The sequence below is a fragment of the Bombus impatiens genome, unplaced genomic scaffold, assembly GCF_000188095.3.
Source record: "Bombus impatiens unplaced genomic scaffold, BIMP_2.2 scf_0377, whole genome shotgun sequence".
Classification (NCBI taxonomy): Eukaryota; Metazoa; Arthropoda; class Insecta; order Hymenoptera; family Apidae; genus Bombus; species Bombus impatiens.
In genome coordinates this window covers 1-27,918 of record NT_176796.1, presented here as the reverse complement: position 1 = coordinate 27,918, position 27,918 = coordinate 1, and the positions used below count along the sequence as shown (strand labels likewise).

Here is a 27,918-nt window from a genome sequence, read left to right as displayed (position 1 = left end):
TGACGCTGTTTTAAAACCAGGAATGTAGTGTGAACTCTGTTGAATACATTGATGTGTTCTGCACGCGTGTGTGTTCAGTGCGCAGTGCTGCGCAGTTATTAGTCTCGCACATACACGGACAGAAGCGTGACACAGACGGTATAAAGCGAATTCTCGTTAATCTTGATTGTTCGTGCTTCGTCGCAACAGAAATCGTTCGTATTACAGTGATCGCTCTGTAGTATCACTGCCGCTTTGGAAAATTCCGACAATTAAGCACTTTTCTTAATCTCTAGCGTTGCGAGATTCAATGTGCACTTGTAATATAAACATATAATCGTAACGTAATGTCCGAAATGACATACGATTTACGAGAAGCTGGCAGATGTTAAACGACCAAAGTTAACATTTTTTCCTAAGAGATATGGCTCCATTACGCGGTGTGTTATCGAATTATAAATTGATTTTAACTTATACAGATGAGCGTTTATCATACGTTTAATACAGAAACAATGTTAGTTTATTAGTTAGTTACAACAATGTTAGTTACAACACACATGTATTTATATGTATATCTGTATTTACGGGTCACATAAATTCTTCGAAAAAGTTACTTCGAACTTGCTTCAATAAATCAATAAACTTATTCGATATGAAAGTTTGTACATGGATGATAGAAAGCTGGAAACCCACCTCACCGACCTCGCTAGTCTTCCCCGAGTCTGGTATTTCCTCGATCTCCGGAAATTGGAGGATCTCCTTGACGCTAGTCGTCAGTTCGACGATCTCGACCTCGACCGGAATCTCCCGTTCTTGATTCTTTTCCAACACTGCCTCCGACAATTCCGTAACGTCCTCTGCGACTGTGTTAGCAAGCGCCTCCTCCGGTTCTAACACCGTCAAATGCGTCTCCGCTTCAACCACGCTGTTCACGATATCCGATTTCGGCGTGAGGATCTTTTCTTCCGTTCTAGAGTCTTCAACGCTTTTCACGTAGTTTATACATTTCTCCGATGGCGGCACCACCGACTCGTACAAAGATGTTACAGTCTGGAAACAGAGTCGATGCGTGTTTAACCCTTCAGTAACAAGTCGACCAACTACTTGCATATAGTCATTATATAATCGGATCGTATATCGTACAGACCACAGACGGTTAGTATAATACATTTGAACGGATCCTAATGCATCCCATATGATTACGATGATACATGGAAAGGAAATAAAATACGATGTAAATTGATAAGATAATATACATACGTATTAGCCGAATTGGTGAAGGAAAACTGATAAAATTGTAACAATGTCATTTTTCAGGAAATGACGCGAAGCAATTTCATTTATGCATATCTCTGATTAAATAACGAGGAAAGTGTTTGGCGTTGTTGGAAAGAAAGCAATCGTTGGTATATTTCAGTCACTGTTAAGTCTTAGTCAAGTATTAGTCGCAAAGGAATGTCGTTGAACGCCATTGACACATTCACATTGTTACTGACTTAACGTTATGACTTTTCGTAGCTGTGCAGTTAAACTTACAGTTAACTTACAGTTAACTTACAGTTTAAGAAAGAAAAATTTAATCTGCAGAGAAACTATAAACAAGCTCAGAATTGGAAACGAAGGGAATTGGAATATAATTAAGAATTCCTCTGTTGAACGTATTTTGGACCAGTCTGAAACAAAGGCGGCGTTTAAATGAAAGCTGTAGCTAAATTTGAAACGCGTGAATTTGCTTAATCAATATTAGCTGTGACTCTGGTTTCCAACTTTAAGTTTCTTATTCCGTTTAACTAAGCTTACTTGGTTGTTTCTCGATACATTATTCGTAGCTTTGTCTAGCCTCTATTTCAAAAATGTTCATTTTATTAATCATCTATCCAAAGAAATATTTTTGTAAAATATACCTTTCTGATTAAATAAGCTCGTTCCTAATTAAGAATTTTCGCGTCTGTCTATCAAAAACACGAATTACAGCATCGTTTAATAACCGAAACATTCCCACATGTTAAAATTGTTTATAAGTGAAATATATATATATATATATATATTTATTCATTTATTTATTTATTTATCTCTTTTGAAAAAAGTGTCTCAAAATTTCGCAAGTGCTGAAAAATATTTGAACACTTACAATTAGTTGTCTTTGACAGAATATAGTTTAATTACGATATTATGTACGAAAGGATCTGAAATTATTTCATTCTATATTATTGTTACTATAGCTATGTATAATAGAATGATCAAATTGACTTGTAAAAACTAATATGCAATAATAAAATTAGCCAATTGTCCAAGCTCATATCCAGCTTGTTGTTTGGAAAGTTCGTTGTTTTCAGGTCTAAATTATAAATGGAACAACAAGATTCCAATTTCGAGTAATAGTACGTGAAACTGACGGATACATCGACAAATCGCGTATTTAATTTTAATATAACGCCGCCAGTCAAATATTTTGATAAATAATGTAATAAGGATGCAATATATGCTGTTCCTATTCGTGAATTTGCCATTCATTCCTATATTTTACAATTTATATATTATCTTGTATGCGTATTGTAGCTTCGTTGGCATTTTTCAAAAGGGTACAACTTATATTTGAAACTTAACTACGATTTTGATAATCGTACTTTTAAGTACAAGAATAGCCCAACAGACTTTGATCGTTTTCTTTTATAAAACACAGAAACAAGTTTTCAATTCTTTTCTATGAACATGTATGTAATAGTTACTACAAAAGGTTGTTGCACGTACCCTTATCTTTCAACGAGACGTTTTTTATATGAACGTTTTTAGTATATGTCAAGTTGTACAAAATTTAATACACTTGAAACTATCTAGTTAGCGTGTATGTAAATGTTAGGATAAATAAGATAAATAAGATTCCACTTTGGACTTTTTGAAAAACAACCAAGTTATGGTAAATTTTATAAATCGATGTTGACTAGATCGACCAATCGAACCTAATCCATGCCTACAGTATTCGATCATTGTCCTTTATTTTGAAAATTACATTTTGCCAAGTATTGTATAAATATCAAATAATAATAAAAATAAAGATAATAATTGGAAGTAATTTCACGATGTGCACCATAAAAAAAAAGAAAAAAAAAAAGAAAAATATCGCTCGCTACATTTCATCCTCCTTTGTTCACCTTTACTTACAGTCCTTTAAGCCCTTTAATCAGCTTCTTCGATGAGTCTTCATTTCCTAAACAACGAACAATCAAAATCCGTAAACATGTTATTTACCTGTATATTAAACTTAGGTTTCTCGTAAAAAATCTTCCTCTCATTCCTTTGACCGCACAAATGATTGATGCTGTCTTCAACGTTGTTGTTGTACTCGTTGTCGTTCTCAGCTGGTCTGGTGTCGATGTCGTTCAACCTTGTATAATCGGGACAGCTCTCGTGTTCATCCTCTGTCAGATCTGTGTCCGATAGAAGAGAAGGCGCCAGGTGTTGAAAGCCAGGATAGTTAGGGTTGACGATACCGCGACAACCTGAAGGCAAATTTCCCTCCTCGGACCAGTCAGACCACTCGGACGGTGTCAACTCGTGGGACGAGTCTTCGTGAGAGGAGTTACGCCCTGCGGAATTTCATGCTCGTCGCACATTGCCGGAATACTGAATAATCGTAGCGTGCCACTGACTGACTCATCACAGCTGCACCAGACGCCCCTCACCGGGGATTTCATTGAATCGTTTTATTAAATCACACGTGTTGATCTTAAACATTCTCACATGGTTCGAATCGCTGCTCTGGCAATTGCAGATATACATATAATGGCTGTTTGTAAACTCTTATACTATTACTAGTATTCCCTACTATTGCACTATAGTAATTAATCAATACTAATTAATTAGTAAATTAGCCGAAAGTGCTGGAAATGCGATTAGTGAATTGGCAATGTAAATGTAAGGAAGATGTAGATGTCAAGATGTCAAAAAGCTTCTTCCTCTTCATTCCTTTCTTGTTTATGTTAGCTAATTACATACATACGTGTGTGTGTGTGTGCGCGCGCGCGCGCGCGTGTGTGTAGAATAAAAGTTCAACTAGAAAATTGAATATTTAATATGGATGTTACATGATCTTAAGGTATTAAGATAAAGAATTTGGAGACTTGGAGAAATATTAAGAAATGCGATAATCTGCTGAATTTAAGATATAAAGGATTACTGTTAAACTAAAATATTCCTAAATATTTAACATGTATATCGTCGCCGCAACTCTTAACTGGTTTCCAACTTCATCCTATTTCTAATACTATTTTCAAAAAGATGTAATTAGTCAATCTACATATGTCTGTCATATCTCGCTGGTATAGACAATAAAGAATACAAGTTGATGATAATACGATCAGAATTCCACTTTATCAATATCATGTAACAGTCACTCATTAATTAACATTCCAACTTATTTGAATACTTCTATTTTGAAAAGACTGGTCTCGACTTATATCGATGGTAAAATCACATAATTTTCTAGCTTTTCCGTATATTAAATCATTGTTCTTTGGATGATTCTCGAGATTCGACGATGAATTGTTCCTCGTATTTTATAAAAACAGTTCATTATTAATCTCTTCCCATAAATTTCTACCATAACCAGCATTTTCGACAGAAACCTAGTCTTCAGTCACAAAGCATTCAGCCAGGATGACGATCGCAGAAACTGAATGAAATTCATCGCAATCTCTTTTTTCGGAATCATAAAAAAATCTGCATTTTCACAGCGCTCATAGTCATCTTCCAATAGAATCTTTTACCTAAATCGTCTTTGCTACTCAAATTTCTTCCATTAAATCAAGTCCATTGTGTATCTGTAGAATAATACGACATTAAAGTTTTGCAAGGAAGATGACAGAACGCAATGGATCAACGAGTTATGTACTTGTCATTCTGCAAGGTACATCGTCCGCGTGTCAAAAACATTCCGTTCGTCTTCTACTTTGATCGAACTATGTAAACTACACAAACCATTTATAAAATTTTTCTTATTTCAAAAAAACAATGATTACCTTCGTAGTCGGCCAAACTCTCCACGGAACTGTTTCTACAGATTCTCGGAACTGTCAGGTTGTTGTTCAAGTTGCTGGTTTCGTTGTTCGAGCTATTGGTTTGCACGTTTTCGCGGGTGATGGCAAACGAGGACCACGTGGTCGTGTCTTCGGCGACGCGAAAATCCTGCGCAACTTCCACAACGAATTCGGTGTTGATTTGGTGGCTCCTGGCGACCGTATCTACGGTCGTCGACGAAGTTCCGTTACGATTTCCGATCTCATCGACGATCGGCTGGCTCTGGTCGCTCCTACGTAACTGACTGCGAGTGAGACAGAGAAATAAGTCCAAATGGATCGATACGTTCCGTTAGCCGTGGCCCGTACGATCTATAACGATGCAAATATAGAGGCAGCACACCCATGTAAGATGTCTGCAAGGTGGCACGAGCTACACTCTGCTATTTCATATCGCTCTAATTTTGCGAATAATCAAATTTGCGATTACGAGCAACTAATTCAGCTTTATCGCGCAATACTTTATTTACTGACTCTCTTGGACCTCGACGCGCGATTATCGTTGCTTTTTCTTCGAACGCGTTTTGTATTTTAATTACATTATAATTAGAATAATTAAAATATTTTTGGTAAAACTTGATAAAAGCTTACACATCACGAAACGATCAATCGATATTATTTTACGAAACAACAGAATAATTGTTATCGCTTGACGTAAGCGGTGGCCGGCTTAAAAGAACTAACGTGCGCGCTCCCGCCTGTGTATATGTATTGCAAAATAAACAAAAGATAAATGCTAGATTTGAGTTGGATTTAAACAGGATACATATCAGTAGGTAGTGGTATTGACAGATTTATGCGAATATCGTGAAAATAAAGCGGGATCACCGGTTATACGTTTAACAGGAAAAAATTGTTCAAGTTTTCAACGTGTTTTGACGTGTCGAAAAATCATTGAAATCAGAGATGAAGTAACTTTTTTGCAGTTTCATTTATATGTGTGTATATTGTACATATATATACAGCGTCCCGTTTGGAAGTACGCGCGCAATTATTTGCCAAACTGTATCTAGTTTAAAAAATGGTTTAAAATAAAACTTACTGTTAACTAACTGTTGCTTTTTATCATTAAATATCATATATACCTTAAACGGATATTGATTAAAATTTACTGAATTTTTATTTTCTCACTTTGTTTAAAAAATTGCGCGAATTACTTATTCTCAAAGCATACGAAAAAACTGTTTATACTTCCTGTAAATGGCATATATAGTGTATTTTCACTTCCTTTTGATATTTCATTTTCTTCGTCCCACTACTTTTTCTTTCTTTCTTTTATGTTATCGACACCGCTGTCAATTTCCCTATATAGACAAGTCAACAAATTTTGTTCAAAAATCAATCAAATATTAATTCTCAATTCTATTTCAACTTACTTTCATAATAATGTCAGAAATTAACCAGCAACATTCATCTTTCTTCCCTCTTTTATTAAGAGGAACAGATTTCTATGAAAGAGATTAATTCATTGATTGGAGAAAGTATGTACAAATATGTATCCGCAATACCAGTGCAAAAGGACGAATTTTTTCTCTCAGATCAAACAGTAGGTGGTCGTTAAATTGAGTTTCGAACGTTAGGCAACGCAGAAGGGCATCGGTCAAGCTAGTTTTCGTCGAATCTTTGAATCAACCGAGGAAAGTGATTAGTGCGTTACTGTGCAATTTCATTGCCATGGGATCGTAAAGACAGAGATAGATGTCTGCGATGGTTCGACCATTCGTCGTTAGAACACGAATAGACTATTTTCTGTCCGGTCTCTCATAATCTCGTGCACACGGCGGCCACGTTTTCGAATATTAAAAAGGATAACGTAACTCTATCTAATAAAGGCAACACACCATACTAAAGAAAAGAAAATTACTATTAATTTTGCGTAATCGCTTGCTAAGGATATGTACGATCCTTACGTCTAAGGATATTTACTGGAGAGAATTATAAAAATCATTGAACGACCAAAAAAAACTTTGTATTCGCTAACAAGGCACGTGTAACTGTAAAACTGTTTCTCCAAAAACTCGTGTCTTGGGGCGGAAGAGGGGGGGGGGGCGATAGGTTACAAAACACATGCGGCACAATCATTTATTGTGGTCTGTATGTATAGTATATGCGTGTGAGTGCGCGTGCGCGTGCCTGTATGTGTATATGTGTTTGATGCATTTGGAAAAGGTTGAAATATTTATAAATGACAACATCGATAAATTAGAATCTAAACGAGGTACATAATTACTTTAATCTCGTTCTACTTTCTCATCGACATCGTAAGAAGCACGAATATTTGGAATGCGTGAATAAAATGGAGATAACAAGAGAGAAATAATAAGAATGAATACAAACGAGTATATGTATATTATATGTATACGGTAAACTCTATGAAAAGGGAACCGTTTAGAGTCAACACTAACCTTATGGTTTTTCCTTTTCAGTTAAATGCCTTGGCATTGCTAATAATAAGGCACGGAATAAATATTCTACGATTTAGACTAGTTAAGTAACATTTAAAGCTACTCGTTGCTAGATCAGTGAAAGCTACGCCGTTAAGCTGTGAGCTAATTACTAATTCTACAAAGAATTATCAGCTACTCTACATAACGATAATAAATAAAGAAAAGGGATGCAGTATTAAGTGAAACGTGATTAATCGATATTGAAATAAATATATATATTGAAATATATATATTGAAATAATTGCACTCAAGTTCATGACGATGCTATTCACGTGAATCTCTTAATGTTTCACTTTACCCTCGTAATAATATTCATCGAAGAACAAAAATGCAAAATAATTAATTTCATGGGAATTATCACAGCGATGATTAAACGATGCTAAATGACAATTTCAAATTAAGCGCAACAACATTAAAAATGTTGACGCAACAAAATTAAAACCAGCCCGAAACGTAATAACGAACACCCTCTAAATTTTTCACTTACAACAAAGTTCGTATCTTTGATCGAACAAATAAAAATATAGTCAACCTAGAAATCGATAAAAAAGATAACAAGATACAAATTTCGATCTAGTTAGCGGGGAAAGATGGCAAAGAAGCCTTATTATTCGTTTAGAAATTTCCAATTAGAACGACTGAAAGAAAACTTTTTGTCGTACGAAATACTGTCTCTGTTCACGGAAACCTTTAAACCACTGTTTAACCTTTTTCGTGAAAAAGCTCGTTTCGAACGAAAGCGACCACGGCGCAACAACGATCACGATCACGATCACGATTACAATGAGGATCACAATGACGACCACGGTGATGAAACGAAATTGTGCGATTACGGAACGGTGAAGACGGATCACGAACATCGACTAACCCGGTTTTGACTCAACGAATTTGCAGTTGCACTTACTTGTTGTTCAGTCCTCCAGGATGCAGCGGTATCGAGACGACAGCCTCCTTGAGCCGCATATCGAATCCTCGTCTGAAAACACAGTTCCAAGAGAGACTGGTTGGTTAATCAGGTGGATTGAAAGGATTCTTTCTGCTTTTGCACGATAAAACACGATAAAACACGATAAAGCACACACACACACGCACGCGTGCACGCACGCACGCACATGGTCGCGATATCCATCAATCCCACGAAATCATTTCATTTCACTGTCGGAGCGAAAGAAGAAAAACGCTGGATCGAACCTATTGTAAAATGACCGATAACTCTTCTCTTTCCTCTCTACCAGTCCGAGGGTTCTAAGGAAAGGAGGAATGGGACTTACCGACCGCCATGTTGAAGTCGTGCGCAAGGGTGCTCGCGTTTCCCGTGGTTTATCGACTCGCAACCAACACCCTCGTTTGCTCTCCTTTCACTCTCCTACCACTCTCGTCGCTATTCTACCTTGTCTCTTTTTCGCCCACTATATCCCTACCTTCTTCCTCCTGCTCCGTCTTTCTCTCCCTCTTTCTATCTCTCTCTCCCTCCCTCTCTCCCTCATCATTCTCCGTCAATCTCTCTCTCTCTCTCTCTCTCTCTCTCCCCCCCCTTTCCTCACTCCCTTTCTCTTTCTCTTTCTGTGCTTTCTCGACTAGTTAAAAGTTGCTGTTTTTTCCAAAGTTTTACTAGTATCGCAGAAATTTACATTACACGAGGATATCCTTTATATTTGGTTAGGTTGTACTTTCGAAAGGAATATTTTTGAAAGGTTTGGCAGGCATAGTGGGAAACGTTTAATCGATCGTTGCTTCCATCACGCTTTCGGCTCGAGAGATGCATTTGCTCGGGTTTCTCCGAGAACCTGATTTCAATCGCATGGTTTTAAAATATGGTGTTTAAAAGCGAATGATTTTGGTACAATTAAAAAGATCGTTTTAGTGCAGATAGCGAATATCACGTTGTCTGTTTGAGTGAAAATATTTGTCATATGTTAATTTCTTTGATATTTTGACAAGTACGCGTTTTTAAATGTCACTGAAATTGTTCTTTTATCAAATAAACTTTGTTTTTAACAAAGTATTATTTTCCTGACCTTTTGGTTTTGCACAAGTTCCCAGTCTTTAGTTACACAGAAAGTTATTTGATTTAAGCGTTACATATTTCATTTAGTACTCTATGATTAAAATCTTTTTGTTGGAATTTTATCTTGGAATACTTTATGTATACGGAATGCTTGCAATGTACACTATTTCATTAATTCTACAATATATTCTGTAATATATTCTGTAATATATTCTGCAACATATTTTTATTGTATCATTTCAATGTTAAACTTGCCTACAAGATACACGAAAATATTTTAATTCTTTATCTGTTGCCTTTTTTTTTATATTTTCAACAAGTTTATGAATGAAACGTAAGAAAATCCGATATCCTTGAGTTTACATTTACGGACTATGTACATGTATACATATGTATTTCTAAATATCGCGATAGAAACAATTTTCATAATTTTTCTAAAACGTCTTCTCCTTATTAGCAATAAATATCGAATATCTCAGTTGAAGTAGCAGTAAAATAAACAGAAAGAGCAGAATTATAGCATAAACTTTTATTTCAATTATTTTCTATTTCTTTTATTTTATCTTAAAGACCTTTAATACTTTTACATCGATAGAAGACTTGAAGACATCGTTACATACGAATGAATACATATAAACAACATAAATAAATAAAAGATTTACATATTTTCAAAAGCAAGATTTACATAAATAAATCTTGCTTTTCTACGATACTCCACGATCTCGTCAATGTATACCAAGCAATTTTGCTTTCTGCAGTGTTTATCGTTTGTAAAAGGCCTGTAACCAACCTTTGTATGCAAGTATGTATGGGTTTTACTAGCCTTGTATTTTATCTCTGTTATTCCACGCCTACTTATTTCTTATGGCTTCTGTTTTCTCATCCGTTTACCTCAATTCTCAAAGCACTTCAAACAATTCACAGAGAATTTCTTGACCTGTCCTTACTCGAATCTCGTGCAAAGTAGCCTATCCTGTAATTAAAGCGATTCATATCTATTTCAGCTATGTCTATATATTTTTCTTTATGATAACGACGTATTTTCTCAAGGGAGAAAACGCAAGGTACTAGATAGAAAATAGGAATCTCACCGAATACTAATCACAGTACTAGTAATTTTACTAGTTTTCCATTAATAATAATTGAAAGATAACTAACAGACATCTAGCAATTACTTACTAAGACTTAAATTTTTGGAAATGTCAACGAATTTAATTAAAAGGAAGAAAGTAAAAATAAAAATCATTCAGCGTACTAATAATAGTACGTAATTCTGCTAATTTGATAATAATAATAGTAAAATACGCCAATTAAATATTAAGGAAAAGATTTTCGAAAACCATTGAGAGTTTCATTACAATATCTATTACGATAATTACCAATTTACTCATTTTTTAGAAGATTACAGTATACAATCAGTACAAGGTAGAATGAACATGCGTCGTCTGGTCGAATAAAATCTATTATCAATAGGTTAGTTAACGTTTAAGCGAAAATAAAAAGAGATATTGCCTTCGGTTTTCTTAATTGGAACGAAATTGACAAACTGAGCTTTATAAAACTTTGCCTTAGAATTAGTGTAAATTTGCGAAAAACGCAATTAGTATAAATTTTTTTACATTTTCTCTAGCATACTGTATTTTATAATTCAAATAATCTATATTACATAGTGTAATAGTGTAACAATTATTCGTTTTACGTAAGGCTCGGATGTTCGTTGGATAATGAGAAGAAAAGAGGGTCCACGATGAAAGAGAATGAGAGCCGCATATTGCATATGCACTCTGAACTACGAACCACCGGACTATTTTTCCGAGAAAAAGAAGATTCGTATACCTTCCTCTCTCCTCTCTACTAACCCTATCTCGTTTTCTACTGCAAGCCCTTTAACTTTTAACTGTCTCCGCTTGGGTTGCGTGCTATACATTATGTACATCGTAGATACAGGAACGCATCGATCGACCGTGTCCTTTCTACCCTTCCCGGTAGTGAGTTTCGCTTAAGGCCACGTGCTGCAATCGTGGCATGGATATTAGAGAAGTGTTCGCTCAACAGCTGGAATGATTGGATAAGCACGTGAAAAAGGCGGCGCAAGACAAACCGCAAGTTTTTTCAATGAGAATGAAACAATTTGTCTGCCTATAATATAACAAGCTTTCTTCGTTTGAATAATTGACGAGGATTTTGAATATAAGCAAGCCCTTCGTATACTATGGAACCATTTAGACGTTGTTCCACTGATAGCAGGAGGAGGGAGGTGGATAAACGGGTTGGATTGATGGTGAAATATACAGGGATGATAAAAATTGTTATTTCATCCGCGTTAGATTATTTGTAGCCTAATGAACCGAATGGTGTGTAAAGTTAGTTGGTTAAACAAGGATTGTAAAAATTGTCGTTCCTTCTATTTATTTCAACATCGTTTGTGAGCAGCAAAATTAGTGTTTAGAAATGGATTTGAAGCAAGCACCAAAAATAATAATTGTCTAGTTTCTACATTTTTATGAAAATAGTTGTTAGGAAAAGAGTTGATTTTTGTTTAAATGGAAACTGTTGATCATTAAATCTTGAAGAGATTTATCAAAAAATTGATCGATTAAAAAATATCAATTTTTAAGCGTTTCAATTACGAATACTATACTAAATGAACAAAACCTTTTTATTTCCCATTAATTTATTCACATACGTAGAATCGCCACCTTACCGACTAAGCCATAATTATCGAGATAATTCAAAAAATAAAAGAATATATAGCTACTCCTTTAATATTGCAAAGTATACAAGATTTAACATATTATATATATATATATATATATATATAATAAATAAATAAATAAATAAATATATATATATATATATTTTCATAACATTGAGTATCTGATACAATATAATGTTTATAATATGTTTTTTGAAATATTTTTCTCAAAAATCAGACACTTTAATGCGGTAAGGATGATGTTACTCGCTCCAAGTTTCACACTATAATACATATGTGATACCAGACTTTGCGGTACCATCGTATCATATAACACACGACACACTTCTGGCTATAACCAGAAGTCACAGATTCTATTCTTTTGTTGAATCACCTCGGAGATTCATAACGATTTCATTTAAATATCAATACTTGCATCTATACTATATCGTATATGTAGGAGCATGTGATGTGGCAAAGCGAGAGAGGAGAGGCCTTACGAAATCGGAATTTACGTAATCGGACGTTCGGCCAAAGAGCCGAGAACACTCATCGCCAACATACCATCTTGACTTTCCATTGTTATTGTTCCTATTTATTGGGCTTGGAGAACTCTACACCTACTTTACAACATTCAGCTGTCATACATTGACATTGGCCATTGAATGATTAAACTTACAAGTACATCTTTTGTTTCTTTCTACGATAGTTTCATTATCCGATTAATAATTTCCCACTGACGGTTTGCACCGTAGTGCAAACTCTTTTTCTCAACTTCTTTTCTAGATGACTCATCTATCCTCATTTGTCTTCTTCGTTAGTCAATTTCTTTTTTTCTCGTCACTACCTCGTGTAGTCGTGTAGATGTCTTTATCCCGGACGAGCCCGTATATATACGTAGAATGGGGTTTTGGAAGAGAAACCAGAGATACTGTCTTTCAAGCTTAGGTAGAATAATTTATAAATTAAAAAAAAAAAAGAAAAAAATTATTAGACCGAAAGTAGGGCAATACAAGTGTTATCCTCGCGTGTCATAACTATATGTATAACCGTCTTCGCTTCTTTTCATCAATTGTGCGCCGTTTTTTCTTTGCTTCTCACATATCCAGGCATGCACATACATACACACATCGTTCTGGTTTACATGCATTCATATTCATACATTGCACCATATTCTTATACGTATGTAAACTGTACGTACGTCAAGCAATTGCAAAAAACATATTCGAATATTTAGAATTTAATTTTTCCAAATTACATACTATGTACATTATCTTGCTGAAAAGTGAAACTAGCAAAATTGTAATGCTCCCTTTGTAGAAATCTTTGCTTTTGTGGCTGTATTCACAAAAGTAACTAATAATTATCAAAATTATCTGTAATTTTAACAAAAATGTTCAAGTCCCTTAAATTATCTATTGCAATAAGTAAACTGTTAAACCAAAATAAAAATTCTACACGGGCACTAATTATAAATATCCACGAGAAAAAGACATTGGTACTTACTTTCTGTAACCGTGAATATTATTCAATTAATTACTGATATGATAAATATTCTCTATATAGTAGAATAAACTACAAACAAATTCGATATTTTCCACGTAAGCGTGAGTTCATTTAATCATCTTAACTTAAAAACATAAACATTAACTACCCATCTCGCAATCCAACGATTCCTAAACACTTGTAATCTAAAATTATCTCACATAATCTAAATTATCTCTTGTTACCGCTTCTACATATCGTATCTTGTATTTCGTTAAATCGGGCATGCAACAAACCACTCACTCGTCTCTCGTACGTTGCATAGTTCCCAACCGACAAAATCCTTTCGTAAAATCCACCTTTTAGAAATCCCACCAAGCTCCTTTCCCAAACAGTAGCACGAAAACGCGTCTTTCAGCGTCCTTGCGTCACGCGACTCGCCTTTCCTCCATATTGTCACGTACGATTCTGTGTGGACTCCATGGTTACCCAGTTCACATGTATACGAGCATCCTGAACGTGTCATATTAAACTTCTTTTTACTTACATGCCTTTTCACTAGTAATCAGCAGTTATTCCTTAGCGTTTCCTAGCTATGATCAAACCGAGTCCTTAGCTTTCACGATGCCCTCGATGATAATGTCGCTGCCCTCGCATTCCACGATCGAATCCACCAGAATCACGATAGAAGAGACGCGGGTGTTATCATAAAATTATTATTTTCTTTCGGATAATTCTGAAGCGAAAATGCCGATTTCAAGTTCTGTTCTTCGTTGTTTCCACGTCCACTGAGAGTCACGCAGCGATTACGCAAAATATTTTTGATGCACGCGCGAACAACGAGAGGAAACTGTGAGAAACGGTGTTGGCGTTCGATTTCTCTCTCCCTCTCTGCTGCTCGTCGCCTCATTCTCAACCCCCGATCAGAGTAGTGCATGCGCGTGGGCGGCGTCGGGGTTGCTGACGCCACCGTTCGAGGTAAACGAGAGTTTGTTTTCAAGTAGCTCGATATCGGACAGGACAAACTTCTTCGTTCACGCATTTTACTGTCAGTAGTACTGAAAGGTAGGACAAACTGTGTATTAACACAGTTTTACGTCAATCGTGTAAAAGTACACCTACATACAATTAGAAACCTCCTAACTCGTGAATGGGAGAATTATTGTTAACCACAGTTCTGATTGGGGGAATAGGAACTAATAACTTTTACAAACAGGGTGTTTACAAATAAAATAATACCTGCAAAATGTGGGTACGTATTTATATTCGTGCCAATCGTGTTTGAAATCGTATAGCATTATAGAGTTTCCGTATTAAATCTTATAGAAACACACAAGATTATAAATATATAAGGTATGTATGTACGTATGCATGTAGTGGCGAAATGTTGAGTGCCGTGAGAGTTATGGGGAGTACAGCAGAGCGAAGTACACCGGACAACCTATAGTGGTGCTTCGTACTAAAGCTGCAATATGGCCGCGATCAAGTTGTCTCATGCGGTTTCACGGAGTCTCGTGTTCATAATATCTATACATATCACTGGTCGAATATCGTGCATGACCGCGATAACTTGTGGCTGCAACCTGTAACACGGCCTCTCGTCTTCAACCAGAGAGGAAATAAGAGTTGCTCTGAGTTAATAAGTTAATAAGTTAATAAGTTAATAAGTTAATGAGTTAATAAGAGTTCGCTATGAGTTGCTCACGCTCATTGTTCTGGTTGTTTCCCGACTAGTACTGCCCCTCATCTGCCAAATGCTGGAAGCAACTTTACGCTAACATATCCAAGAACCTATTTAATTTCATCGTTGACTAATAAATACTCGTCTGTGGTTTCACGCTGCAAGAACCTATATGTAATTGTACGGTCCTACAGAAAAGTTCATACGTGCTTTTCTATCCGAGATAGGCAAGTATAAAAGTAACAAAATCGCCCAATAATCAAACTACGTTGCCTTAAAAGGAGAAATTAATTGTATACTATATTTACTTTTAGAGAAGAAACGAAACGGCCCTTTCGAAACGTCCTTTCGAACGGTAATGAATCAAGAGAGTGATGCAATAATTTTAATATATTCTCAATACATAAAAGCTTTTCTTAGGTTTAATATGAAATTTAATTTCTTCGCGATTATGTTTTAGTTATAAAAAACCTAGATTTCATTTTAATAGTAGTTTTACTAGTTGACGGACAGTAAATAATATTTCTGACGCGACGTATCTGTTTTACATGCCCGTCCGTTTACAGTAATGATAAAACTAGAAGAACAAATTGACCGTAGATAAGAATCGACGTAACGATAGATTTCTGATCCACAACATTTATCCATCTTACTTTCATCACTGACCTAATGACGTAAAATTTATTAATTCTATGAATTTTGATCCAAAATTTAAAATTGATAAGATTATACATATCAAGATTGGTAACCTATCACAGAGGTGCTTAATTGATTGTCCACGAGCAACACCTGTCCTTCCGAGGTGTTCCCGAGGTATCCAGCGACTGTCTTTTTGTTTATATATCGAACATTAAAGCAACGGCACGAGACAAAAAAAGACAAAAAAAGAAAAAAAAAGAAAAGGACATTGTGCTAGTGCATTATTGTGTATCGCGTTCCTATCCGTCTATATTGCCTTTGTTACGTAAACGCCTAATGTTATGTCCTAGAAGCTAGGATCCGCTTACAATAGAGTGTGTTTGTATCGTTAAATGACTCCTAGTAGTGTAAATTTTAAGAATGTTATATATCGTCGTAGTTCCTTTCATATTACTTAGAATTATTGGAAATCACGTTATTGGCCTCATTTTGTTGCTTGGATACAAGTTAACAGGTGCAACATATTTACGATAACTCCTATCCATAGGTTGTTGGTGAAGCATACCTGACTAAATCTTTCAACCATTTTTGGGAATTTCCGTGAGCCTAAATCTTGACATTTCGTTGATCGAGGATGGTTGCTTTCGTCTGTAACAAAACAAACGTTGCCAAAAGCGTGGTTAGTGTTGCAATATATTTAGCATTCAGCGGGAAAGATTTCATCAAGCAGCATAGTCATTTGGTTGGAGTGCTTGAGAGTGGCAAATTTTATTATTATTTTTCGCATTGTCATACGATTGATTGGCACTTGACAAGCTATTCTGCAGAACCACATTAGTGAAAAAGTGCTCGGTGATGTGATCGGACGCGTTACAATATTAATTCTTCATTATCAAATTGTTGATATAATCGTTGAAAATCACGTTACCTAGGAATCATCTCTGTAGTGGTCTTCCATTATTCCCCACTGGATTCCAACATATTTCACGAGCTTATTTGTAGCTCCCTGCTGTTTCGTCATTAACGCGCTATTTATAATACTTTCTCAATGTAAACCCATTGTAAACTTTAGTCATGTGAACAGTCGGTTTAGTAATTATCAAAACTTTGACATCACTTTTCAGGAGAACGGTTGAGTTGCAGTCCATGGTTCATGTTACAAAGTTGGTTTTCGCGACGAGTAGAATATATGAGGCAAGCAAGAATGTCTGACCTTTTGACCTTGACTTTCAAGGACAATTTTGACAAGACCTTTTCTTTAGTCAAACATTCACCGAATCGAAAATATAGAATCACGCTGTGATGATCATTACCAACAATATTTATATACCCTGTACAAATAAGCTAATAAATTTCGCGTTGACCTTACCAAGCTGACAATGTCGATTCCGACAAATATTTAAATCCTGTAACGATGCATTGTTACGTGACAATTCATTGTGATCCTCGCATATGGTATTGTTCTTATACCTTAACTCCTTTTGTTTGCGTTCACAACATAGGGTATTATATTTATCGATATATTTCAGATTGTATAATAGCTAAATTCTATTACAAAATTTTTACGTACTTATCTGATTTAATTGGAAATATTACATCGTTTAAACAATGGATTTTCTTTTTACTATCACAAACACACAGTGCAAATTTATATTAGGCTCAAACAGTTGTGCTTTAAGATGATTTGGCATGGAATATATCAAATTTATCGAACCATAGACGAAACTATAATAAAATTCTATCGTGTATTTTTCTAATTTCATCCTATATCATTACAGACTTTTGTTTTAATAGAATCAATCTAGTTATGATATATGTAATTATAAAAATTAATTCGTTTCTCTCCTATTCAATTACCTCGGCCGTAAGGAGAACGAAGATCGGGATTAAAACAACACTTTGCCTTGACAGTTTCGGCAGAGTACTCTGAAATGGCCATACTCCTACGAATGACAAAAGACGCTTGTTCAATCGAAAGGCAGGCTGCTCGAAGAAATCCATGCCGATTATCATCGCATTTCATTCATTGCTTCGACTTACATACAGCGTGTGTCGTAGACTAGTGTAAAAACGAATCAATAAAACTTGCACGAAGGCAATTGACGATAATTTGCTTGTTAAATTATTAACGGACCAGTTAATTATTTAAATAGCCGAAACAGTTCATCGTTCCGTATTCATTAAATGCGAGAGACAAGATTTTCACGTCTACCTATCCCACAAGGTTCCCTCCAGTTTCTATTCCTTTCATGTCAGATATATTCGCAAAATGATAGGTAATTAAAGAAGATTGTTGTTTCATCGTCCCTTCTTTCTTTCTTTTCGTCATTATACGCAGAACGTTGTACTTAATAAGCGAAACGACCTACTGCTATCATATTAAATGAGTCGCTGAAACCAACCTATAGGAAAATGATTGCCTGCAGTAGAACGATTTTCATTTTAGAATGAAATAAACCCTTCGTGCGGACGGTGTCTTTAATCTTCTTGATGTGTAAAGCTAACAGTGTGACGTGTGAATTAATTTTATTTTTATGCGATTTTTTGATTGGAATATATAGCGGAATATATGGAATATATATATAATTCATATAATATACTTTCTTCTTTTCTCTTTACATCACAATAAACGTTGTGCAATTGTAATTATATGATAAACAAGGAGAGAGTTTATTGCAGGTCATCTAATTGAGATTGTTCTCTTTGAAGTACAGTAATTCCCGAATAAGTGATCATAAAACCAGTTTGCTAATGATCATTTAACTAAGTTAAGATACGTGGATCTTGCACGATCGATGAATGATAGTTCAAAGAGATAATTTCAAGCGTTTAGTGAATTATTTATACTCGTATGTTAATGAGAATTTACACGTTTTATAGAAGAATGTAATAATTTGGCATGGAATAGAATTTTGTAACTTTTCTCGAGTAATCAAACACTTTTATTTACATATTTTTGTAATTTTATATCGTATATATTGATCTTTCCAGATTAGAGGACTGTCCAATGCATGGAGTGTCAACTACGGTTTAGCCATCGAATGCATGCCACCGATCATAGCACTCTTCCTTTCTATGTCGATGTATCTCAACGCAATTTTTAACACAAAGAAGGTACTACATGCATTTATTTCGCTTAACAAAGTAATATTTATTAAGGATTGAGCGCGATTTGTTAATTTAATTAACGGGTTCTATTTGAATCGTTGCATAGGGAATAATTTTCACAAGATGAAAGCAACTTGTTTATCGTTGTAATTAAAATTTACACACGACGATGAAAACACGAAGAAAACTTTCGAAAATATATTTGCGAATTCCTACATTCTAGAGAATGTAGAAGAAACTTTTCTTTCTTAATTTCCATTAAATGATGTTTCTCCTATTCTTCTTTCAACAGATGAGGGATGTACTCTTATTCATTAAAAATAACCATAATTACTATGCGAATCGTCCAGAAAAGCTGATTCTTCGATATTATGACGTACAAGGAAGAAAAATTACACTTTATTATGCTTGTAAGTGTCTGAGATCTCGAACTTTCTTCAGAGTTATTTAAAATGGTAACAAATTTTCTTATTCCCATCCTAGTATACGTTTACACAACAGTGGTGGCTTACATAACGATACCAGCAATATCGCTGCTAATTGATTTCATTATACCCTCGAATCATTCTGAAGAGAAAAGCTTTCCAATTGAACTCGATTATGGCGTGGATACACAACACTATTTTTATTATCTGTTCATACATTCATACATGACAATAGCCATGATTGCCAATTTAATTGCTTCTTGTGATACTACGTACATGCTATACGCTCAACATGGCTGTGCTTTGTTCGCAATTGTGAGGTAAAGTTTACATATATCTCTATTATGTTTAAAATTCTGATGTGAAAAAGAAATTTTTCTAGTTACGAATTGAGAACTGTGCACATTTTGGATGCGAGTAGTTTGATAAATTTAAAGGATCATCGTTTATTCGAAAACTACAAAAATATCGAATTATTGCCGGAAGATGAGAAGAAAATTTGTACGAAACTGTTTCTTTGTATAAAGGAATATCAAAATGCAATAAGGTCGGTAGGCTTAGTATACGGTAGGATGGACTTGGATTCTCCCGTTATCAAAGTTTTTTGAGACGATCCTTCTGCTACTGGATGAAAAAGTGATTTGTACAAAATTTTAAATCGACCACGGCGACGGGAGATGGTACCATATCGATTTTGCAAACAATTTTTTTATTTTTGTGACTATTTTTTCCACGTCGTAGTATATATAGTAAGTATACATGTGAATCTTATCGTTGAATTTGTCTTCTTACGCTCTGTAACAATATTTATTATTATTATTTGTTTGTACTTTAGGCTCAAAGCCTAATATACAAGGAGGGGTTGTTGCATTCTTATTCCTAGTTAGTTATATTATATTGCCTCTCTCTCTCTCTCTCTCTCTCTCTCTCTCTCTCTCTCTCTCTCTCTCTCTCTCTCTCTCTCTCTCTCTCTCTCTCTCTCTCTCTCTCTCTCTCTCTCTCTCTCTCTCTCTCTCTCTCTCTCTCTCTCTCTCTCTCTCTCTCTCTCTCTCTCTCTCTCTCTCTCTCTCTCTCTCTCTCTCTCTCTCTCTCTCTCTCTCTCTCTCTCTCTCTCTCTCTCTCTCTCTCTCTCTCTCTCTCTCTCTCTCTCTCTCTCTCTCTCTCTCTCTCTCTCTCTCTCTCTCTCTCTCTCTCTCTCTCTCTCTCTCTCTCTCTCTCTCTCTCTCTCTCTCTCTCTCTCTCTCTCTCTCTCTCTCTCTCTCTCTCTCTCTCTCTCTCTCTCTCTCTCTCTCTCTCTCTCTCTCTCTCTCTCTCTCTCTCTCTCTCTCTCTCTCTCTCTCTCTCTCTCTCTCTCTCTCTCTCTCTCTCTCTCTCTCTCTCTCTCTCTCTCTCTCTCTCTCTCTCTCTCTCTCTCTCTCTCTCTCTCTCTCTCTCTCTCTCTCTCTCTCTCTCTCTCTCTCTCTCTCTCTCTCTCTCTCTCTCTCTCTCTCTCTCTCTTCATAATTAATATGTAACATCTAGTACAGCGTATACGATACAATGATATATACATACAGTACGTACTATATACAGCTATATTCACATTTATGGTTGTATATAAAAGTATCTTTTCTCATATATTAAGCTTTATTACAGATCCAAGTGCGGTCTTCTCATCTTTATCGTTGATTGTACGTAATTAAAAATGCTTTTTGCCTCTTCTTTGTTCTCGATGCTTAGTACCTGTCGGAAGTCCTTTCTCTCTTTTCTCCTCTGTACATCATATCGTTGATATCGGGGACATATCGAGATACGTTATATGGCTGCCATACCGCGGAACTCGGGTATTTCACAGTAATTGACAGCCGCAGTGTAGAATACCAGAGCCAACGGACGAGCCCCGGGCGAATAGGAATTCGAGGACAGGGGAGTCACTTCTGATTCCGAGACCTGATAGAAAAATGGTCGCGTTCCGCTCTTGTACTACAAAGTAGTCGTGTAAATGATAATTCATTGTAAGAACGAATTCGTCAAGCGTTAAACCAAGCGTAAATAAAGCGAGTTGTGCCACGATCGCGCGAAACAGCGATGTTTCAAACGGTTTCATGTTTCAAATTTCAAGGTTTCTTCCCTTCTCGTGTTACACAGCTGGCATACTTGCGCGTCATTTATTTTTATTTCTTTTCCTTTCCCTTCTGATACTATACTACATTCATGCCTCCCAGCTAAGCATATTTGAACAATTGTCCTAATCCTGTAAATTATTGGTAATACAAGGCTTAAGTATTCTTCCCCGTTTGAATTTGTTAAACTCTTTATACGTATATATTTATATCATATATCGGACGGTATCTTGGGGCAAAAGCTTTATCTTTATCATCTAGGAACGTTTTGATTTCAATTTTGTTCCTTATATCGGCTATTCGATACCTCCTCCTCTGATTCTTCTGACTCTAATATTCCACTTCTTTGTAGTTCTATTAGTTTTTCGTCTAATATCGCGTACCAGTTGCACTTTTTGAAATTGCGTGAAACTGTAGAAAAGCTAAGTACCCTTCGATTTCAATGATTTTTGGATATGTACATACAAGAGCTGAACTCGCTTAGCTTTCGTGATATTGGAGAAAAGGTGGAGCGCCGGTACCGCTACACCGGTATTGCTGCCTATTACAGTCGTACGCCTGTCGCAGCAAAACAGGTCGGTATTAGTTACCGACCGCCAGCTGCTTATCTTCTGTTTGTACACGGCGAGATCGGGCGAACTTAACGACTCCGTGCAGAACGTACGCATGCAAGACTGTAAGAAACGGATATTATAATTCATTTAAAAATGAATGATATTATAATTCATTTATCAATGTATTCGGTTTTAGGCTAGTTGTTTCCTCAATTTGGCCGTCGCGAGACTGCCGGCAACGCTTGCGTAAAAAGAAAAAAAAAAAAAGATAAATTCAACGATATATCTGAGACACGTGACACATATCATATTTACGATGTACCGCAACGCGGTGAAACGAGTCACAAAAACAAACAAACTTTCAAAATCAACGTGACACGATTTGCCGTTCGATTCTAAATTTTTCATAGATTATGTATGATATTCATCTAGTGGTACTATTCTAAGGGGTGTCTTGAAAAAAAGAACTCAATATTAACTTTTGACAAATAAGTTGAGTAAGGTCCATCCTAGTGTACAGTCATGCTGTTTGTTTCTTTCACGTCGTACCGACAGATGGATTTTATTTTTCTTAGATACTGTAATCTTGTCGAATCATTGTTCGCCAAATCCATATTCGTTCAATTGTTCTTTAACGTTGTCTGCCTTAGCATTGCAGGAGTCGAAGCGAGTATTTGTACAACATTATGTAATTATAAATTAGAATATTCTTCTTTGATTCAAATCTATAAACGCTTTACTATTTTTAGACTGTGATGAAACTAGGCAATGCAGCTGATACGATACGATTTGGATCATTTACATTCGCGCAAGTTGCTCACATATTCGTCCTCTGCTTTCCTGGGCAAAGATTATTGAATCACAGCGAAGAGGTGTACAACGCGGCGTAAGAATATCTCCTTTACTTTTCTGAAACGTTTGCATTCTTATATTTCAAGAGTTAATTGATGATTAATTCATCTAGATGCGATGCTATGTGGTATATATTTCCTAAAAAGTGTCATAATTTATATAAATTTTTACTCGCAAGGACTCTAATATTTAGCAAAATCACGGCTTTCAAAGTAGCGACCATGTCAATGGAAACTTTTCTCGCGGTAAATACTTTCTATCGCGACTCATTTTATACGATGGTAAGATTATACATAATTTTATTGTAACACATACTTTCAGATTATTCAAACAGCAATGAGTTATTTTACCGTGTTGCTTTCAACTACATGAACTTTTAATGAAATTAAAAAGCAATATATTTTAGTTGCATATTTAATAAAGATCGTAGGGGTTTGATAGATAAAGAGATTGCTTTCATTTTATTTCTGCGATAAATATAAGGATACGTTTTAAAAAAACTCAGGATAACAACTGGCATGTTCAGCAACACCAGTAGAAATAGAAAGTAAAACACAAAACAATTATGTATTAAAGTAAAGGTAAAGTAAAGGTAAATATATGGTGCATGCACATTGAAACTCGCACTTTATCTTGACTTTGATCTCCTTCTTGGTTTTTCCTTTTTCCTCGTTGCGTTGCGGTGATTGAATTTTTGAATGCAAAGATTCGGTAAGTACAGGTAAGTGTATACGCGCGTTGTTCCTCTCGAGGTACATACATATATGTAGCGACGGTTAGTGGATTTTACAGCATACTGCATGCTACGTGTACATCATGTAATCATAAACAATCTCGAATTATTAAATCGGCTTGACGATTTTTTCTCGTCTTCGAACATGCCAATAACCCTAGGCATTGTGTATGGGGCAGCTTTGCTTCCCTTCTTTATCCGAGCTATGATCAAATCAGGAGTAGTTGATCCCAGTATTTTAATTTGAATCTTTTTTCCAAAAGTTTGCATAGAAAATGGTTGTCTCAACGAAAAATCCACGGAATCCATTTTAAGAATCCAGTTTAAGATCGTTTTAAATGGAAGATTCGGTCGAAACTGTAGAAAGACTGACTAGGCTTCGATTTCGATGATATTTCGACATGTTGTAGAAATCAATATTTCAATCAACTTTTTCCTACACACATAAGGAGCGAACTCGCATAAATTTCGTCGAGAAATATTCGCGAAAAGTTACCAGTATCATTGCAGTGAATACTACTTACAGTTGGGTAACATCTGTGGCAGCGTATGCATTAGTTGAGTTTAACTAAACTAAGTAAGACGACATTAAAATTATATGCAACACAGAGAAGTCGACATAGACGCAATAGCGTCGTAACAAAGGCAATACGTCGATTGGATCTTTTATACGATATTGAATTTGTTCGAAAGTATTAGAATAGTTTATTGGACAAAGTGATCGATCCGAACTCTACGTAGTTCATAACGGCGACTCGGCCGTCTGACGAGCGCATGTTCCACTGTTGTAGAGTTTTTCGTTGGTCGGAACTATGTAAGATATTTTGTGTATATGGAAATTTAACGCAAAGGTACGTTGATCGCAAATTGTGGTAAATACAATGCGAAGGGTAATTCTAATTATCTCATGCCTAGTTATACGTTATCATTATCGTTATAGGTTTGTTTTTCTTTGTATAAATTGCCCTGCCAGCATGGATGGACCATGCATCTGGAGAAATGGACTGTGACGAATAACAACGGGCAGCAAGAGGATTAACAAGAGGAAGAAGGAAAAGAGCGTTTAATCGCTGATAATGAGAAAATGTATTATCTCGTTGGTTGCGTGCGAGCGTGGGAGAAAAAGTATGAAACGAGGAAAGGGCAGAAAGAAGTAACTCGTAAATGTGTCAATTAGATGTGTAAATAAAAGCGTTTGGAAATGTGAAACGTTTTGCGTAAAGCAGGTAATGATAAGAGCGTAAAAATATAGGGTGAAAAGACGAGGTGTGTAACAAAGATGCGTAAATAAAATAAACGCGTTCCTAACTTGAGTGTGTGAAAGGTGGAGCGATGTTGATTCAGCATGGGAATTTGTCAAAACGTTGGTTAGTTTTATTAGAAAATTCTAAAATATGTAAAAGGATTGTAGACGTTTGATGCGTGAAAGTTGAAAGAAGTAGGGTTGAAAGTTGAAAGAAGAAAAGATTGAAAGAAGGAAAAGAGAGTATAAAATGATAATAGGTAATACGTAAGGCAATATAATTTTCCGGATAGCAAAGGAATGGATTCTTGCAGTCCAGTCTACAGGGTGGTTGGTAACTGGTGGTACAAGCGGAAAGGGGGCGATTCTACGCGAAAAAAGAAGTCGAAAATATAGAATAAAAATTTTTTTTTAACTTTTTTTTTTCAAATTTTTCCATCGAAACAACGATCCACAGTGAAATCCGTTATAACGTACCGCATGCGTACCGAGCGAAAATTCAAAGTCGATTTTCTCGAAAACAAAGCCTCAAACGAAGAATTTTTATTCCACATTTTCGACTTCTTTTTTCGCGTAGAATCACTCCCTTTTCGCTTGTACCACCAGTTACCAACCCCCTGTATAATATTGTGGCGGATGAAAAGAGAATTTTGCGTTTCGTCCCGGGGCTACCGGAGGACTCGTCAGTAAGGTTATGCCCGGTAGTCCCTGTCTTAGACGTAGAGGGAGTCTCGCTAGGTGCGGTATTTGTATCAATCGTCCGTATATATGACCGCTAGCGAGATAGACAGACACGTTGTCGTCGTAGCCGTCTAGTGTTGGCGGTTGGTACCCGCGGATCGCCCGGGAGGTATTGCGCCGCGTTGATGTCTCGACCTGTCGGCGTTCTATTGATACCGATCCGTCACAATATAACGTAATACTATATGTCGTAATCGTAACGGTAGTCGCCAAGAACTCTTCGAACGCTGTCCATCCGCTGTTGGACGACACATATACGTCCACTACCACCATTCCTGCCCATTCGACCGCTACGTACGATGCCCCCGGCGCTGATGTCCAGGTGATAGCCATCCGTATCTCCGGCCCAGTCGGGAGCGTCCAGGACTCTGTATGGCTCTACCATACATGGCCACACCGCTAGGGCCATCGTGCTCTCCAGGATGGTTTGAAAGAGCAGGTCTTCTGCCCGTCTTGACCATCCCAGGTTGGCCTAGAGGATGCGCATCTTCTTAATCCCCTAAGTTCATGGCTTCCATCGCTTCCTCCGCTGCAACCTCCTTGCTTGCGGGTTTAGAGTCGAAGATTTCCTGCGGCGAGCCTTCCTTGTTACCGTTTCCTACTGCGAACTTGTCACGTAACTTTTGGGGTTGGTTAGTGAAAATAAAATAGCTGAGTCGTAACACAACTATTAACTTTGTTTTAATTAAACTTTATTATTAATTCAGCAAACACAATGTAACACACACTGAATTAACATAAATCACAATTCACTCCAACCATGTTATGTAAGACTTAGTTACAACGATACGTTAAGTACGCGATTGTTATAAAGGTAGAGACCGGTATAGATATGTTGACTATTCTAAGGATACAGAATAAGTGAGTTTTTCTGGCGATACTATGTCTGAGGAAGGCTAGGGGTGGGTGTGTCTAAGGACACGGGACTATCGGATTTGTTGATGACAATTTTGGTTAAGGAAGTGAGGGCAGTAGACACTGTCTCCGATTGGATAATAAGACGGTCGGTGGACCAGGAAGGGTTTTAGCCGCCCTCGCGAGAAAGTTGCTAACGGAACATACCAGATGTGAGGAAAACCAACTTTCTAAGCTAACACGTGGTAGACAATAAACGTAAAGGGAAATCTAAAACAGGAAATACTCGCTTGGTCCGAAGGACCTTAACTATGAAAATGCCAAGACCCCTGGTGGGTACTTAAGACTATTGAGGGTGCGCACCAAGGATATACAGACATCTGGGTGCCATCCTGTCCGCGGTGTAAGGCCTGGTCTCTGACGTGAATTGACGTTATAAACTCATTGGACGCGGGTTTGGTTCTGTATAAAGAAAACTTCGAAACGAATTAATCGTCGTGCTCAATGTCTGTCGTGATCGTGAAACTTTTCAAAGAGTCTTCAATTTAAGTTGATCTTGAGTTGATAGGGCGAGCCTATAATTCAATGTTTCCTCTTGGCAAAAGAAATTGTATTTTGATGTTGCTAGCGGGTCCAGCCGTTCATAAATGTTAATCGACGTTACGATCGAACCGACCGCGGGCCATCGTTCGATAGATCGAATTAAGATCGACTTGCAGATGCTTCGATGATATCCAAATATTTTTCAATAGCTTTTCTACCCTTTCAACTTCATTTTTGCCGATTAAAAATATAAAATCGTACACAAATGTACCATTGCTCCTATTACGTCGGGCGACACTCAACCTAGACCAGGCCACACACCGCGGCCAAGACGGGAACCAGATGTTCGCTCATCCTTACTGCGTACCCTCAATAGTCTTAAGGATCCATCATAAATCTCAGGAATTTGTTAGCTAAGGTCCTTCAGACCGAACAAACATCTCTTTACTCAAACGTTTTCTAAAGGTTTATTGTTACTACAGGAAAGTTAGTTTTTCTCACGCATGATACTTTACACTAGCAACTTTCTATCGAGGGTGGCTAAGACCCTTCCTAGTCCACCAACCTTCTTTTATCCAATCAGAAGCAATGCATCTACTGCCTACTTACTTTCCTAACCAAAATTGTCATGAACAAATCCGACGGCCCCTTGCGTTAGACACACCCATCACCAGCTTTCCTCCGACACAGCATCGTCTTATTCTTCTTTTTTTTTTTTTATTTATTTGTTGAAATTACAATCAATTTTCGCGT

At 36.5% G+C, this 27,918-nt stretch overlaps 2 protein-coding genes across 9 annotated transcripts in view; one reads left to right on the top strand and one right to left on the bottom strand.

The window, feature by feature from the left end:
* Positions 1–14,584, bottom strand: part of LOC100745782 — a 31,490-nt gene extending 16,906 nt beyond the window's left edge. For 2 of the 8 annotated variants that reach the window (XM_024367944.2, XM_012386146.3), the window contains exons 1-6: positions 14,237–14,584; positions 13,993–14,157; positions 8,406–8,477; positions 4,998–5,299; positions 3,229–3,566; positions 673–1,029 (exon numbers count right to left, since the gene is read on the bottom strand). In XM_024367944.2, the coding sequence (XP_024223712.1) occupies positions 673–1,029; positions 3,229–3,566; positions 4,998–5,299; positions 8,406–8,477; positions 13,993–14,012 (1,089 nt within the window). In that variant the 5' untranslated portion in view covers positions 14,013–14,157; positions 14,237–14,584. Of the gene's footprint in view, positions 1–672; positions 1,030–3,228; positions 3,567–4,997; positions 5,300–8,405; positions 8,492–8,692; positions 8,715–8,772; positions 8,892–13,992; positions 14,158–14,236 lie in introns of those variants that run through there. The other 6 variants (XM_012386149.3, XM_012386150.3, XM_033320918.1 and 3 more) reach the window with 5 other exon arrangements.
* Positions 14,585–14,684: 100 nt separating this feature from the next.
* Positions 14,685–24,673, top strand: LOC100749294 (odorant receptor 13a). The gene is made up of 9 exons (XM_024367975.2): positions 14,685–14,754; positions 19,001–19,123; positions 19,410–19,527; positions 19,601–19,862; positions 19,925–20,089; positions 22,774–22,864; positions 22,948–23,084; positions 23,163–23,295; positions 23,372–24,673. Exons 2-9 carry the CDS (start codon positions 19,055–19,057, stop codon positions 23,420–23,422), a joined length of 1,026 nt encoding a protein of 341 aa, XP_024223743.2. The 5' UTR covers positions 14,685–14,754; positions 19,001–19,054; the 3' UTR covers positions 23,423–24,673.
* The last annotated feature ends 3,245 nt before the right edge of the window (positions 24,674–27,918 follow it).

What these genes read in the sequence shown, in the direction of transcription:
- LOC100749294 (XM_024367975.2), top strand. Translation starts at nt 19,055, where the DNA reads ATGCCACCGATCATAGCACTCTTCCTTTCTATGTCGATGTATCTCAAC. An exon ending in GCTTTGTTCGCAATTGTGAG is followed by an intron (nt 19,863 to 19,924) that starts GTAAAGTTTACA and finishes AAATTTTTCTAG; the next exon opens with TTACGAATTGAGAACTGTGC. An exon ending in TTAGCATTGCAGGAGTCGAA is followed by an intron (nt 22,865 to 22,947) that starts GCGAGTATTTGT and finishes TACTATTTTTAG; the next exon opens with ACTGTGATGAAACTAGGCAA.